Genomic DNA, 17,514 nt, shown 5'->3' on the forward strand with positions numbered 1-17,514 from the left:
GGTGAGGTGTGCCTGTGTTACTATTTCCGACCCACATTGACCATCATCGACCTACCTGCAGGTGATGTTTCTAATCATAATTGTATCAAAACGTCAGCGTTGCTAACAGCGCTGGAGGCGAGAGGCTGTAACGCGGCGAGTGTGTGCGGAGAAAGAGGCGAGGTCACCATATCCTCTGAGCCGGGACAAGGGGTGGGACCTAACTTCAGGTGTTGATCTATGCTCTTGACTGCTTTAAAAACCCTGAAGTGTACAGGGGGGAGGGGCTGTCTGAGATAAATTGAAAGGCTGTCTCTCCTAAGGTTCCCCACAGTGTGCTGTGTTGGAGAGAAACGGCCTTGTCAGCGGCATAAATCAAGCCCAGCTGTGCGGCGTAGACCCAGGACGCTAAAACATGCCGAGCGCGATGCAACTGTGATACAATTTCTCTGATGTCTACTTTATGCAGCATCATGACTAAATCAAAATGTGCGTTCTCTTTTCCTGTGAAGTCGTCAACATCAAGGTTAACGGTCAATTAGAGACCACAAAGCAGGTACGCTTTTAATTTTTTTGTTGTCGTTCTTTCGGTCCACAAAGCAGTTGGCTCCCGCTGATGGAACGGGGACACCTGGGCATTTAATTTTGACAATTCTCCGATACAGGTGTAATTGATATTGATTTTTGCTGTACTGAGACCTGTGCCAATGACTCTCACCTTGTCACATGGATCATGAGCTGCAGCCTGTATAGTGTCAGTGGCTGCAGCAAAGAATCAGATCATTACCACATGGCTCTATGATAGGAAATTATTAATGCGGAGGTGACTTTAAACAACTTTTTAAAAGCCAAGACAGTCAAACCAACCAAACCCCTTACTAAAAACAACAGATATAGCAAGCTAACTATTCTGAAGATAACTCTGCTGTTTGAATGACAACTTATCTCTGGCCGTACTCAATCTGGACCTTATTTCCCTTTGTCCTTCTAGCATAGCTGTAGTCGGTTAGCCAGTCCACCACTGAAATCTCTTCACAAATACTACGAATTCAAAACTTTTTGTGTGTATGCATTATCTATATTTATATAGCACCTTGGACTGGGAAAAACAACATTTCATTCCTGTGTACTCTGTATATTGAAATGACAATAAACAACATTGAATTAATTTCTCCACCAATAGGTAGACACCTGTGGTTTTGAGTGAAATGTCTTGACAACTATTGGATAAATTCCCATGAAACTTGATACAGATCATATACTGATTTTCTCCACACAATGAATTGAAATAACTTTGGTGATACTCTAACTTTTCATTGAGCTCTACCATATTAGTTTTGTAGTTTCTCCATACACTTGGTTGAGACGAGGGATTTCAGTTGGTTGCAATTCACTGCTAGACGCCACTAAATCCTACACTCTGCTACTTTAAACAAACCTGACCCCAATAATATCAAAAGCATGTCACTAATTTTAAATTTATCCATGACCTGATAACTATCATTGTTTATATTCCAGACAAGAAACAGCGGGAAACGTCCAAAAGCGGAACTAAATTAATGACTGCAGTACCATAAAACTGTACGAGACGGTGCATGACCAGATCCTTTCCTCTTACATCTGACTAGTGGCGTCTTATTGCAGACTGAGCAACCAATGTGTCAAATCAAACATGCTATGGTTTTGGATTTCATTTTTGGAGTATCTATAATGCTATAGGGCAGGTCTGGAGAGCTGTGCGCTTCTGTGAGCAAGATGACAGTCGGTAGGTTGGAGAAATAAAGTACAGGTAAAAAAAACACAGCTAGGACTAGGTGCTTTAAATATGCCAGTGAGTCAGTGCTCAACCTGATCCCATTAATAATGCCTGGTAGCCAAAAAAGGAGCACAAATCACTCCCTCAGTGTTAGAAGTTATTAGGGAGCTCGATTGCAGTTTACCCTTCGAGTCTCTGAGCTGTATGAAAGCACTGTACCTTGCAGACAATTACCATCAATCGGGTAGAAAATACCCGCCTGACAGGGATCTTTTGGAGATGTCAATCAAAGCTCAACAACAATATAACAAGTGCCTTTTGCGACCGCTGGTGCAGGGCGCTCTCGCTTTAAGACAGAGCAAATGATTAAGAATGACTGACACAAAATAAGCACTCATTCTGCAAGTCTTAGCAAAGGCCAGCTCTGCAACTGGAAGCAGGGCTGTGTGCTGTTTTTTTCTACTCAGCTACATTAACAGTGGAGTAAGTTGCAGGCAATACTTGAAATGACTTTTCCTTTTGGTTCACTGTGTATTGACACTTGTCTCCAGGGCACTGGCTAGCATTAAAGCTTCTTTGGAAATATTGTTGCTTTATAAAAACACGGCCAGGGGACAGGGGTGCTGGGCTGCGACACAAGTATTAATCTCTTACTCTATGAAATGCACACTACCGCTACTGCTCCAGTGTGTATTACCATAATGTAAGCAGGGAAATGGCAAGTTCTTCCCCATCGCCTCAACAGCTAGGATGAATTTAGTTTTTTTCTTTCTTTTTTCGTATTAAATTTTTTGATAGATACAGCAGGGACTGTACATGTGCACACAGCATTATAATACTAACAATGCTACGTACAGTTTGTTAGACCACTGGAGTATTGTACGTTCCAGGAATTGGTTGCTAGATTTATTTTCTTAACAACAAGAAAAGGGAAGCCACAATTCTCATAATGCTGAGATAAATTCAATTAAATGTACCCATTTTTATATCTGGTCTCATTTAAACAATAAAGGAAAACAAGTGCTCAGGATCACATAATGTCCCCAGGCATGAAAATATTGGTAACTTGAAAAAAAAAAAATTTCTCGCTAACTCTCTCACACACACACACACACACACACACACACACACACACACTACTGTCTAAGGACCTTGGTGCAAATGAACCCTCTCAGAATAAATGTGTAAAAGTGTGCATTTTTTTCATAGGAAAGCGTCTTAATGAAGCAGGCTGAGTGAAAACGTCTTAATTCCTGGTTGTGGAACATGATGTGATTGTGTTGGTAATTGCATTGTGAGGGGAGGGAGTATATCGGCCTGGGCTGCGGAGAGGTTTGTGTATGTACTTCCAGAGGATTCCTTTAATCACAAATTGCACTCCTGGTCTATTCCCCTTCCAGAGATATTCATCTCTTTTTGTGTGCTGAGGTATCCCTTCAGGAATAAAGAGCACACACATGTTCCACAGGAAATTGTCAAAGGAACCAAGATGGATTACTCATGCTGCGCTGGCGGATTCTCACTTTGAAAAACGATATCAGCCACAGTCTTCCAGATAAAAATAATCCTGGCGAGCAGTACATGGAATGCAGACGGGTAAAGAGGGTTCTGACCTAATCTCTGCAAACATCTCAGAATTCACTTTATCTCTGGTGTGAGATTTATTTGAGTTTAGTCAGTCAGCAGCAGATTCTTTGCAGAGGCATGTTTCACGTCCCCCGCTCCGAAAAAAAAAAACTGCTAATATAGCAAATGTACAGTTGGGACTGACGGATGACTCAAAATGTACGGCACTACATGATCTGAACTCATATACTCTGTGAGTGATGCAGTGGGATGTAGGAGGTATGGCCATAAAATTGATCTAATCATTCTGATGCTCTCTAAATACAACAACAAAATCAATAAATGCCTGTGATCATGACTGACAAGCAAAGGCCGATGTCCGTCAGGGAAGTGCTCTGCAGCATACATCAATCTGACCAGAAGTCAAAGAGGCATCAGAGGCATGTTAACTTGTTAAGTTTAAGATGTAGCTATAATTATCACAACGCCTGCTCTGTGGCTGTCTGTTCTCCTTGCCATTTCTCTCTTCTTATACTGTGCATGTGGAGACAGAATGGAGGTGCCGTCATACATCATATAGTCAACAATTCTCAGTGGTTCAGTAAAACCTTGGTGGACACATTCAAAGACACATAATTCTTCTGGCTAAGTTTAGAACACTGCTGGCGACTTGGCGGCTTTACCACTACTTTTAGCGACTGTAAAATGTAAAAATGACTGTAAAATAACAAGAACCCTTGATGATCCATGTAGCTATACATTGGCGCTATACAAATAAAATTGAATTGAAAATGAAGAAAGAGCATTGTTCCTATATTACAGTGTAGAGCTAGTATGATATGGTCAGTATCTAAGGTCCTAACCTAACAATGTTTATCTGCTCAGCTTACATATTTGGACAAGCAAGACAGATGAATGATTTACTGTTTGTATCAACAGTATGTTTCACTTTAAATGGTACAAGAGAAAAGGCTCTGAGGAGGAGGACTAACCAACAACGTGTTTGGGGAACATAATGCTATCTTTATGGATTTTCCGACAGTCCACCGGCCCACCAGGATTTGTTTCTGTACTGTATGCCGGATGGCCAGTAGCCAACACCACAGGATTTAGGTTACTACTGTAAGTACTAAGCTAGTTAGGTGGACATGCTAACATTTGCAGCTTACATCGGAGCAGATAAACACATCGTTTTATTCATTCCTTACACTGTTGCTCTTTTTGATTCTCAACAGCCCCATGCACACTCCTTCAGCATGTGGAGGGGTTTTGGCAAACTAATCAGGTAGACCTAGACAAATAAGCCATGACTGTTTAGATGATGACTTATTACATCCCTTCGAAAGAACTTCTAAAGATCTGAGCAGATCATTCTGCAACTGCATAGCCTAAAAAACTAATGTTGGTGGTTTGGGTTCATGTCTGAGTGAAGGACCTGACAATCTCCTCATGTACCACCTACTAGAAAATATTTCTAATACTTACAAATGCTTACAGTGTACACTTTCTAGACCACAGTGAGCAATGTGAGGATCATGGGTTACCTTGTTCATCTAATCCAAATTTATCTGATGATCACAGCATGTCAAACACATGGTGCAGTCCCCCCTGCTATAAGCCACAAATATATCAAAGTAGTGATTCATCGTCATCCACAGTGGAGTGACCGGGGCAGCCAATGGCCAAGGGTTAGACACACAGCAAGAAAAAAACAAGGCAGAAGAAAAGTATTCTGAAGCCTTGCAGTGTCTAGTTCCCGTTCATAAAATATAATCAAGACATATTAAGTGATCTGGGTGGGGCCTTCAGTAGCTGCCCTTCATGTTCAGATTAGTCATACTTGCTTGTTATCTACCCTGCTGCTATCATGAATGTAATGTTCATGTATAAACAACTTATAATTAAAATAAATTCTTACTTAGTGATTACTAATCAAGCTAGCCATTTACCTAAACTTCCTCCTAAAAAAAATGTAGTACCTCGGCTCTGCCCACCAACCAATGAGATTATTTCCGCCTCCTGAGCAGCGCTAACTCTGAGACATGTTTGGATAAATAAAACATTTAATCTGCTATGCGGATGTGTGTGTGCTAGCAGGCACCTCTGAACAGTATCGGGTGTGTTGTCTGCAGCTGCCAGGATCAGCAAAGCACTAATCCTCGGCTTGCTCCCATTCTCAGGCGAGGGGGACCGTGCTCCTTCACATGGCTCTTTTAAACCACAACCAGGGTGGAGAGGTGTGGGCGAAGACAAAATGAAAAGCACCAGTCAGCTGTCCACAGCAGCCTTGTCAGATACTAAACCTTTCCTCAAGGCAAAGTAATGAAATAAGTCTTTCTGGGCACATAAGCTTTCAGTATTCAGGCCTGGCACACTGCTAACCTCCACAGAGAGCCAGAGCTCCACTTCACAAGCAGATGTTCAATTAGAGGCAAATGAGGAAATTAGAGATCTGATGAGAAAAAATGTGAAGTGACATTTAAACATGATAAACAATGTTTTTAATAAGTATAACAGCATGCAGCCAAAGAATGAGGAGACAGGAATAGCAGTGCTGGGCCGTCCGTTCACACAGATCATTTAATCATCACCTTTATTAATACACCTGTTTCCATACAGCGCTTATTAATTCTTAAGTCTTCATAAAATCAAGCCCTGAGACATTTGATGAGGCTCTTATTAAAATCTCCTTGAAACAGAACAAAGGCATCACAGGAAGATAAGAAGATATGCGATAAGTAAATTAATGCAAAGTTTGCTGCTATGCCTCTTCCACAGCGCTGGTGTTCTCCTGACGCTGATCCTTTCTGGAGTGCGTCTGGCAGAGCAGATGGGCCTATAAATGGAGATCACTCTGCGAGACATCTCTTCATTTACGTGACAGACATGCTTATTTGCTCTGCCAATGTAGGAGGGATATATAATATGCAAGAGGGACAGTGTACCAGTGGGTCATGACTACAGATGGAATCTGGCCTATCCAGCTATAGCAAGTGTTGCTCTCTCTACAGACTAATGGACTAATCAACATCCAGGCCACATACAGATGCTCTCCTGTGTCTTCTCACTCTAACTCAGTGAGCCACTCAAAAACATGTCATGTTAAGATCGCACCAAACAGCTCAGGCTTTAACAGACACCACTTAAAGCTATAAACACGCCTAGCAGATGATTTCCAAACTGCTGCAGGCACGAAATGAGTCAGAGAACATCCTGCGATAGTAATTTCTCATGCTCACTGATTCATACGCCACGCTCGCACTTCAATGTGTGTGTCAATAGTTTGGCAGAAGTAAAAAGCAGAATTAAAAGAGGTCTCAAAGTGTACATCTAAGCTCAATTTGTGACAAGTGATAAAAAAAAGTAATATGGGAGGATGCAGGGGCCCGACATTAGCCCGCCATTGGCCCGCCATTTCCCAATGGCGTTTGATTTCTCAGCGTAAATTGCGAAGATTTGAAACAACTGGCCCATTAGGGTGTCAAGCTGTTCGGATGTAGCCACTTTGAGATTTGATAGCGTTTTCTTTGTGACAAAGGCAAGTGTAATTCGGACATGTTAAACATGGTATTATTGTGCAATGCGATATACATGGCTTTTTCTTTCTTTTTTTTAAAAGAAGGAAATTTAAAATCATTTTCCACATTGAGTGTGCATTTACATGTGCTTTAGTATCTTAGTTATGGTCAGGATTTTGCACATCTTATCCTGGATCTGACCTTGTTGTGGTTTAGAGAAACCTGGATATGCTACCTGGAGTGAAACCGTGTGTGACATGTTAACACCTTATCCTGGTTTCTGAACATTATTTATTGGTAAAGAACGCAGACTGAGATGGTGAAAAATCAAGACACAACTGCAGGCAGACAATCAGAAACCTGGAAAGTGTTATGATCAAGTATAAAGATATATGAATAATCAGATTTCTCATGCTCCATGTAAAAAATATTCCCCAACTATGATCAAAAAGACTCAAAAACAGGATTTAGAATTACTTTTAGTATTATTTAGAGTCTGTGATCTGTATCTTTCTTCTTTAAAGTCACTAAAATTAAAATTAATGTTTATATTATTTTGCCTTTGGGTTATTGTTATTATTTTAGGATTCAAATCACACAGAAAGGGAGTTAGCATTTAGTTAGTTCGCTAGCTTCTGACACAGAAAACATTCTGACCAGTGATGGTATATATTCCCGCCATCTGACCAGAACACAGTTGTGTAAACATTTCAAGTCTTAAGCCTGCTCATTGTAGTGTTTTCTGTAACCCACAGCTGTTCTGACTGATTGTCTGAATAAGCAGTGATTTACTCAACAACGCAATGTGTGATAAAGACGCAGCTTGTTTGTACTCACCCGCTATATATGCACTTATAGAATGAAGCAGTGTTGATTCAGATGCTTTAAACTGCTGAGGAGGGAGTGTTTTCCAACGAGCGAGCGAGTGTGCCCGCCTTATCATATCACAACCAAACCCACTAATAAAGGCTATTTTTCACTGGCCAAGGATGCCACTAAGAAAATGGTTGCTGTGAGATTTTCCAGGCAGCAATGTGAATTTTATTTTTACACAAGGTTTTAGCAAAAGCATGACCTAACCTTGTCTAGATAATAAAATAAGGTGAAATGAGTGTTGTTGTATGCAACTGTAAAATCAAATTTTCACCTCCCACTATCTTTTTTTGTACATTCAATATGAATTACACACAGAAGTGAAGTTGCAATTTAGAAACCAAAAGTAAGATCTGTGAATTCCAATAGCTTTGAATTAACTTATTAATTAACTAATGGCAGCACAAAGCTTTTGCATTTGCACTGAGAATACAGGACAGACAAGCCATGATATATGAATTTCCACATTACCGTCATTTTGGAGACATTTTACACACTCTCGCTTCCCCCTCTCTCCAGTAGCATCCTTCCTTTATGTTCCTGTCTATGTGCCATGGGACTGTATACCTCCAGTTGTTTGAAGCCACTAATCTTGGGTAAGAAAGAGCTGATAAAACTTTGAACCGATGTTACCCTGGCAACAAGCTTCCTGTACTCACCTTGTTCAAAGATGTCACACAAATGGCTACACTCCCAAGTGCACAATGACTGTTACAGCTAACACTGGTGCACCATTTTAAACAGTTCAAGACATTAAAATCACTGGTAAAGGAGAAGAGATCCAGAGCTCATGTCAGTAGAATAAATAAGGCTTGAAATAATAAACCATATAATACCTAAGAGCCATCAGCACCATTTCTTCTCCCATTTAAGTCAGATAATCAGAGCAGTTTCAGAGACACCACAGTGTATGTCTGATACACAATTATGTTAGGCAAAAGGATATAATATAATTTGTGGAATTCTAGTTTTCTGAATGTCACAAATGTCATATAATTATTAGGCTCCGTAGAGAGCTCAGAGAATGTTAATAGTTTATCATTGAATATAATATTATTACATAATTTATATATCATCTGTGTTGCGCACTTTTGGACAGAGAGCCCAACTGGCATTTTGAATGGACAGCAATTTGCCAGGTGCATTTTGTGATTTTGAATTTTTCCCCAGTCTAAATTACTTTTTTGAGAGGTATGATGCATAACCTAGGGGAGGAAAAAAAAACTCATACAGTACAATAAGAGAAAATTTTTGCATAAAACATTTGCATCACATTGCCATATCTCAAGCCTATTTTAGATGTATGACCTTTTGGACTGCGCTTACTAAAAGGGATTGCCATGGATACCAGGGGCACACTGAACTTTTGACTGTCACTCAACTAGCAGGAGAGGAGAGGGACAGAGTGGATGCTAAAGAGCAAAAAGATGATGTATTGACCAAATAAATATTTTTACTAAAGCAACTAAAGCATTATTATCCTCAATCTTTTGTAATGTGCCCCAAAAGTACAGAACAAGGCAACATGTATCAAGGAAACGTGCTGCAGCATCAAAGCGCCTGAAAACAATAGTCCCAACCACACCCAAAGCACTGTAAGGCCTCCCTGCAGGGGTAAACACCTTCTTTCAAAGGACCAAAAGATCCGGCACAACTATTTGCATGACTGCCAAAGCCAATAGAGATAAATACTAGTCTTTAAAAGAGGGCGTTTTAATGTAAGAGGAAGCAACATCAAGACGTCAGCACATCCTGCGGCGCCTTGCGAGAGGACGGTTGATTGAATGTGTCTGGTGCGAGCAGCCTAACAAACCTGATTTCTTCCTGCTTGTGACATATTGAAATGGCGTGTTTTTCAGGCCGCTCTCCGTGGCTGACACGGCCCACTTATACACACTCATCAGCAAGACCTGCTCTTCTCTGCGCTCTCAGCTGCTTTGTTCCAGCTGATGTCATCTAAACCTCGTCCCTGCAGGGTTGTCTGGGGTAGATAAGACACCCCCCCCTCTCGCCCCCCTCCAGCCCCCCTCCACTGGTCTTCCGCAGAAAAAAAGGGGGTTCTGCTGCTATGAAGATGGATTACCCAGCTGGTGACACTAGTTCCCTTTCCGGCGAAGCAGCGGTGGAGTGCTAACGCAATTAAGGCAATTAATCTTCAACAAAAGGGGTTCACAGCTACCTCTTATGATTTTGCACCTCCCTGTACAGGTGCACAACGAAACAGACGTGCTCAGACATGTACGCATACACAGACTGCACATGCATGCAAACACAATTCTTTTATCTGGGCTAAGATATACTGAACAAACATAAATAAAGGTAACAAGCAAGAAATATGGCTCTCCTCACACAGCTGATGGTGTGAAATAACAATGCTGTTTGTTCCATCATTTGCAGTTCACTCATTTACATCAGTGGCCTGCTTTCACTAAAGTCTTGTGATTTTCAAAACAAGCAGGATGAGATTGAATACTGTCAACGACCTACAGGCAGGACAGCCATTATTGGGCGGGTGTTAAAAAGACAACTGTTCTAATGATTACAACAACAGATGCTGGGTGCTTTTATTATGTGGCATACAACACAGCAGTGTATGTGTGTATGTCACAGATGAGAGAAAAAGGGGAGATAATAGGAAAGAGAGTAAGTAGGAGCTATTATCAGCACATTTAAAGGCTCTGGCATGTGTTTTCAAGCTCTGTAAACGGTTACTCCGCTGCCTTGCTGGCAATACATTCCATAATGGAATACAGCCTGGAATGTTGAATTTTAATTTAAAATCTGTGCTTTCCTTCTTCTTCATTCGGGAGCAGCGGCACAGGTGGTCTAAGCCAAATATCATTTATTTAGAGTGAGTTAAAAGCATTAAAACATATTTCTGAACATCAGTCAGACTTTTAAAACTACCAGAATAAAGACAGTGTCAAAGAAATCTATGTAATAATTGTCCACTATTAAGATTCAGCAACAAAGAGCTAAACTAAATGGCTGCAGTAAATATGGAACGAGAAGAATTCTCGAAATGATTCCAAATTAATTCATTAACTTTGCTTTAATGATTAAAATCATCTATTATTTATCACAGGAGTTGGTCATTTTGTGAGATATAGTTAGGGATGACTGGGAGCACTGAAGGAAGAGTGCATGCAGTGATTACATTTCAGGAAAACAAAGCATCTATTTAACATTGGGACATACATTTCATTTATCACTTCGAGAGGACGTCAATTCATGCCGCACCGAAGACAAATGTGAAATCAATCTAAACTATGAATTCAAAGCAACAGGATCAAAATGGCCCAGGTGCTGAGAGGTTCAAATGCGTGATGGAAGTGGCACAGGGCGAGTGAAGGGCACCAGCAGCGAGACCACTATGCAAATGTCCCGCCACTGTGTTTGACAAGCAACAACACTGCTTTGTATATATGCAAAGGCTGGCAAGACACTGTGCACACAGCCCTGCTGTCAGAGCGGAGTCATGCTAGAGTGGTGACACCCAATGGATGACCCCTGTCTGCAATGAGGCTACTGGGCCAGACTTCACACTTCATTCAGACACATAAACACTGGCAAAAGTTATCACATGTAGCACACTTTGCATCTCAGGGGTCAAACGTGGCGGGACGCTGAGATCGCCCACTGTTCCTCAGACACTTGGAAACGTGTCAAAAGTTGAATACTGTAATTTGATTTCTGGAGCCTTTATCATCCCTGCTGAGGTGAAAAGTACTTGATTAGCACTTTGAATTTACTCAGCAGCTGGTCTGTTTGGCCACCACTACAGAGCTAGAGACGGCAAACCCCATTAACCATTACTCAGTTAGGCTTCTTGCTGCTTTTTCTCTCAGCGGGTGTGTGAGTGTTCACACCACATCTGAGGACCTGTATCTAAATCTCTCTGTGGACATGTAGAAATAAAATACAGCCACAGTGTCTGGTGTACCTCGAAAAATCCTAGTTGTCTTACTAACAAATGGTCTTAAGAACTTTCACTGCATTAATAATGGAATATTCTGTATTTTGTATGTTATGGGGATCCAGAAAGTCAATTTATTCCTATAAGGGACATTTTTAAAGGCATTTATGGGACAATTTACTTTTTGATAGGGGACAGTAGAGAGGTGACAGGAAAGGAAAGGTCGGATTTGAACCCAGGGATTTTGTTATTACATAGACAGCATCGTAAACCCCTGGCCCACCAATGCACCCAACTATACGAGATTTTGATGGAGCAACAAGGCAATGACCCCTTGTCCACAACTATTTTGCAGGATAGTAAGCCGGCTTTCAGACAAGCATTAAGGCAAAGGGGCTGCTTTGGTGGGTAAGCGTAGTTTTGGATAACGACAATGAGATTTGAACAAGGAAGGCCAGTTTCAGTAATAGAACCGCTATAAAAGTTTGAGGGCTTATCAGACACCAAACACTGCCCAGTTCTGCACAATTTATAACATTGAGAAACCGGATATCACAAAACTGTAAAGTTATCACGGCTGCAATCGAGTAATCTTTTGTTGCAATGATTGTGAGACAAACAGCAGAAATGCAGCGTTTACGCCACAATAATTAACACAGTCAGGGATGTGCGTTTGTGCTTACACTATTTGATTGGCCAGTGCACAACCTTGCTGGATGACAATGCCAGGCTCAACATTATTTTTGGCGGAGGCCTACGGAATTGGAACCCCGGCTGTGTTGCTGGACTGGCCTAACACCAAAGGCTGAACATGGGCTAACAGATACAGTGAAAACCTGTTGGATTGCTGACAGGGCAATATATTAATGAATGATCATTTTGAATATCATTGATTATGTAGATGTTCACCGGTTTGAGATACCTCCTTAAAGGCCATATATATATGACCAAAACAAATGTGTTTCATGGCTCATCAGACTACACTGACAAAACGGATAATTTTACCCCACAGACTATTATAAAACACACCTCAAACTGACAGGAACAAAATAAAACTGACCAAAAACATTTTTGTTAATTTTTCCACAGTCTGTCCAACAATCATTAACAATAGTTTGGTTGAAATAAACCCTTAATTCAGTTATATTGGACAATATTTCTCAAAGTACATCCATGAAAATTGCTTGTTTTTTCCACTGACAGACATCTTTACATAGCAAATACACAGATCAGCCATGACATTCTGACCACCTGGGCACCCTGGTGGTCAGAATGTTCTGCAGCCCCATACCAACAAACTGTGATGCTCTGTGTGTTCTGACACCTTTCTATCAGAACCTGCATTAACTGTTTCAGCAGTTTGAGCTATAGTAGCTCATTCGTTGGATTGGACCACATGGGCCAGCCTTCACTCTCCACGTACATCAATGAGCCTGTCTCTGGTTCACTATTTTCCTTCCTTGGACCACTTCTGATAGGTAGTGACCACTGCAGACCGGGAACATCCCACAAGAGCTGCAGTTCTGGAGATGCTCTGACCCAGTCGTCATGTCAAAGTCGCTCAAATCCTCACGCTGCCCATTTTTCCTGCTTCTAACACATCAACTTTGATGACAAAATGTTCACTTGCTGCCTAATATATCCCACCCACTGACAGGTGCCCAGATAATCAGTTATTCACTTCACCTGTCAGTGCTCACAATGTTACGCCGATAGGTATAGTTGTTTGCTGCTATATTCATGTTGTCAATCTCTTATATATAAACTTCCCTTTAGAATGTATGTTTCAATGCTTAGTAGCTTTCTTGGAGGTAGTGATAATGCAACGCACTAATTGTTGACTCTCATACGTGATTCTCATAACCATATAACTCATATAACCAGCTGGGGGCAATATTACATTGAAAATGACTTAAACTGAATGGTAAATATTCAAATGTGAACAAGATGTGACATCTGGAAGGGGCGAGGGTTGTTTAGCATAAGATGTGTCTGTATCAATACACATGAACAAGGCCTCCAAGGATCCGTACCTGGTTAAAAATAACTGGAAGTCCAGCCAGCCTCACTGTGGGGTAAAACCAGAACAAAATTTAGACATGTTTTGTTTACCTGTTACTCTCTCGAAGCGGTTCGCTGCCCTTCCTCCAAGAGACCACACCCCAAGGAGACATCTTGGGCTTGCACTCGATGAGCGCATCTCCTCCCACCTTCACCAGAGTCTGGCTCCTCACTTGGTTGTGAGAGAAATCTGGGGCAACAGCTGAGACAAGAGCAGCATATTAAAGCCAGTGTTTGTAAAAGCCTCACATCTCTATTCCTCCAGATGATCTCTGATTATTTATCTGATACTACATTTATCTCTCATCATTTGATTTTCACCATTTTGTCAAATTAGTTAATACATACATTACATTATTGCCATGGATAATACACTCTGAATAATTAGTCATCAAAAAGCTAAATAGTAATGTTCATGTTCATTGATGCTGTGGAGTTGAAGAGATAGATCTTTAGAGAACTTTATTATTATTCTCAGTAGAGACAGCAATGCCTTGTTCAGTCCCACGTAATAATGTTCCCTGGTTATATAGCACTTTAAAAATATGTGCCCTTTTCAAAAGTTCTACCTAATATTCTTTTTCTCTTAAACCTCCACCTTGAGTTTGACCAGCACATTTGGCTGTGTTCAGCCTGATCCCGATCAGCAACACAATCAGGGTGAGACATGTTGGAGGATGAATAGTGAATGAGAGCTGCTGCCAGCCCAGAGTGGAGAGTGACAGGCTTGACAGGGCCGATGGGCGAGGCTGGTGAACAGAGGAGCTCTGGCATACATCACTGTCAGCCGGACGCATTCATCTTATAATTAATGCTTTTCAATTAGTGGCCAATAAGAGAGAGGCCGGAGGTCATCCGGCAGCATTGAGCAGAGGAAGAAGACGGGGCAAACTTGAGAACAAATATGGACAAATGTATGCTTGCGCACATGTCTCCATGCCAACGAGCATACTGTATGCACACATGCGCACACACAAATCTAGCATCTTACCTATAACTCGGAGCTCTGCGTTGGAGTAGACCTCGCCATGCTTGTTGCCAGCCACGCACTGGTACATTCCTGTGTCGGACAGGGTCAGACGACTGATTGACAACGCTCCATTGGCAACCTGTACGCGCTCCTGTGGACACAGAGACACATGCCTTTAATATGCCTTATTCCCGATGCTCATCTACATAAAAACAGCCAGCCAGTAGGGTAGTGAATTATGGTCTGGAAGTGACAGACGTGGCAATAAATCTCGGTTTTCATCACTAATGGAGGGAAAGGCTTGGGTGGATGGAGGCAGGGTAGCAGAAAATGACCCTAATCAATCTGCATGTTTATGAGAGTGAAATAAAACCGTGCCCTATTTATATCTCTGGCTGCACCACAGGGCCTGTTTCCCCTTCAGCAGGAGGAGGGGATAAGAGGGGAAGGAATATCGTAACATCTGAGGTATAATGCATTGTGAAAATTGCTTTTCTGATAGGTGTGCCACATACATACTAAGTGCTGTTTACATGGTCAAGCTGTACAGTACCTCCTCTTCATCTGTTTGGACTATCGTTTTTGCATTCCTGCAGGGAAAATCTTGCTTGCCACTGAGCCATCAAATTAAGATCTACTTGAGGACGGCTGGGCCTGATGAACTAAAAACTTGGTTGGATCAGTGCATCTGTTGGACATTTAATCCCCAATATACATTTATCTCTCTGAACTCGGGTTCTCGCTCTCACTCCTTCACTACAGTATTAAATCCTTGAGCAGTTTTCATACATCTCTATGCAGCTCTGTCAGGTTCTGCCTTCTCATGCCCTTCATCTCCTGTGTTTTCCCCGGGCTCACCCATAATGTCATTAGAGCCCATTTCCATAGGGGTGTCTGAGCAGGTCTGAACTCCAGTCGCGGGGGATTAAGGTACTGTCACATGAAAAGGGAGACTGTCCTCGCTGAAAGATCACAAACTAATCCTGTGTTTGAGCAGGTTGTGCCTGAATTTCCATAACGCTCTGTGGCTCTGGATGTGCAGGGGCGAATATCCCTGCTGGCGAGGGAGGCAAATGGTGGCGTATATCAGTCTGTGCATGGAAAGCACTCCCGTTTACGGCTGCTATTAATTAAGCATGACGTTCCTCTCAAATCAGCAGTTTTTCATGCAGGGACCTGGGGGGACCATCTGTACGCCTTATGCTGAAGGAAAATGATTGGCAATGTCATTTGCCAACAACACTGGGTTGATTGGTTTGATATAAAGCTGCAGAAACATGTTAAAGAATGGATGGCACGAAGGAAAGACTTTTATGGTTTAGAAAAGGGAGCTTCTTGGTTTTGATTGCTGTCTACAGCTCTGTTGATCCAAATTACTGGAAGACTTTGTGAGAATGATGCAAATTTACATTCAAATTACGGCTGTAACATTTAAAAGCTACATTTGATATTATAACAATATCAATCCACTACTGTGGATAAAGGGAAAGGGTGGAAAACAATCGTTTTAATGGTGTTGAAGAAACAATAGCAACAAATAAGTAATGTGAAAGTCTGCTAAATCTATTTACAGAAAACGGAAGCAAAACAATTATACATGAACTAAGCTCAACAGTGGCTTTAAAGCTGCAGTAGGTAACTTCAGTAAAAATAACTTTCTGTCATATTTTCTGAATCTTTCACTATATCCTGACAATAATACAGAAGACTGACCATTTGTGAAAAAAGAACTATCTTTCTCAGCTCTGATTGGTTGTTTTCTTGCAAATGCCATTAGGAGCACTCAGCTCAAGTACACTACTGTAAGCTACATAGTTGGTATGGTGGTTCCACAGTCCTGTAAATAGACTAAATCCTGTTTCACGGTGAAGTTTCCCTTTAATTGCACAGCCACTTAATCCTCCAGCCATTGTCAATAAAGTGGCAGAGTAAAGTCCTTCAGATGAAAAGAGACACGAGAAAAGAAGCATTCCAACAAACCATGTACCAACCATGTTTAATGGCTGCACATGACACAGTCATACTGGTCTATACTGGTAGAACACAGCAGCATGTTAACTGACTGTCCAACAAAGAGCCCAGTACTTGTAAAACCAGTTTGAGAGGTACTATTATTAGACTGTAACACTAGAAATAGTTAAGGTTCTTGAATATTTTAAATGACTGACATTGAATAATTGAATGCACATATACTCAGCTCTATATATCATGACCCCCTAGAAACCTACAGCACTGTATAATCAATTTTGCCAACAGATATGACCCATGTTTTCTTACGTTTACACATTGATTGCTCTTATTTCTGTTGCTCAAAGTTAGAAAGCTGTCAGCAGAAATAAGTTCCAGACCTTTCTTTACAATCAGAAAGGTCTCAATTGATTCATTGTAATAAATAACAACAAATGGTGGTTACATCATTGACCTTTCCCTCTTCCACTCATTAAGCCACTGTGGTTAATGGTGGCATTTCAAACAATGTAACCACCTTTGCTGATTAATCCATTCACCCATGCATTCGGAATATATCCATTTATTATGTCTACGTTGAGGGGAAATACAAAAAAACCCCACAGACATTGTAACCTTTAATCGCACATTCATTGCTTTGATTCCAGATGGTACTATTTAATATTTTTAAGGATGTTTTTTTGAAAATACTTGTGTTTTCATTTGATTATATTCAGCTAAGAATGAAATGAGAAAGCAGTAGGAGTAAGGTCACATTGACAAAAGGAAGAAGAAAAAAAAATGTGATGACACAGTATGCACTAGAAATTAGCCGTCACAATGGCCCTAATATTTGCTATTTTTAAGAAACTACCAAACAAGAGAAACAAAAATGTGATTTGTTTCACCAATAAAAAAACAGATGGGC

General features: G+C 41.1%; 1 protein-coding gene across 2 annotated transcripts in view; it reads right to left on the bottom strand.

The window, feature by feature from the left end:
• Nucleotides 1-17,514, bottom strand: part of cntn4 (contactin 4) — a 142,409-nt gene that overhangs the window by 26,390 nt on the left and 98,505 nt on the right. For both annotated transcript variants that reach the window (XM_051416536.1, XM_051416535.1), the window contains exons 10-11: nt 14,661-14,790; nt 13,721-13,871 (exon numbers count right to left, since the gene is read on the bottom strand). In XM_051416536.1, the coding sequence (XP_051272496.1) occupies nt 13,721-13,871; nt 14,661-14,790 (281 nt within the window). The remainder of the gene's footprint in view (nt 1-13,720; nt 13,872-14,660; nt 14,791-17,514) is intronic.

This window comes from Dicentrarchus labrax, unplaced genomic scaffold (genome assembly GCF_905237075.1).
Source record: "Dicentrarchus labrax unplaced genomic scaffold, dlabrax2021, whole genome shotgun sequence".
NCBI classification, from domain to species: Eukaryota; Metazoa; Chordata; class Actinopteri; family Moronidae; genus Dicentrarchus; species Dicentrarchus labrax.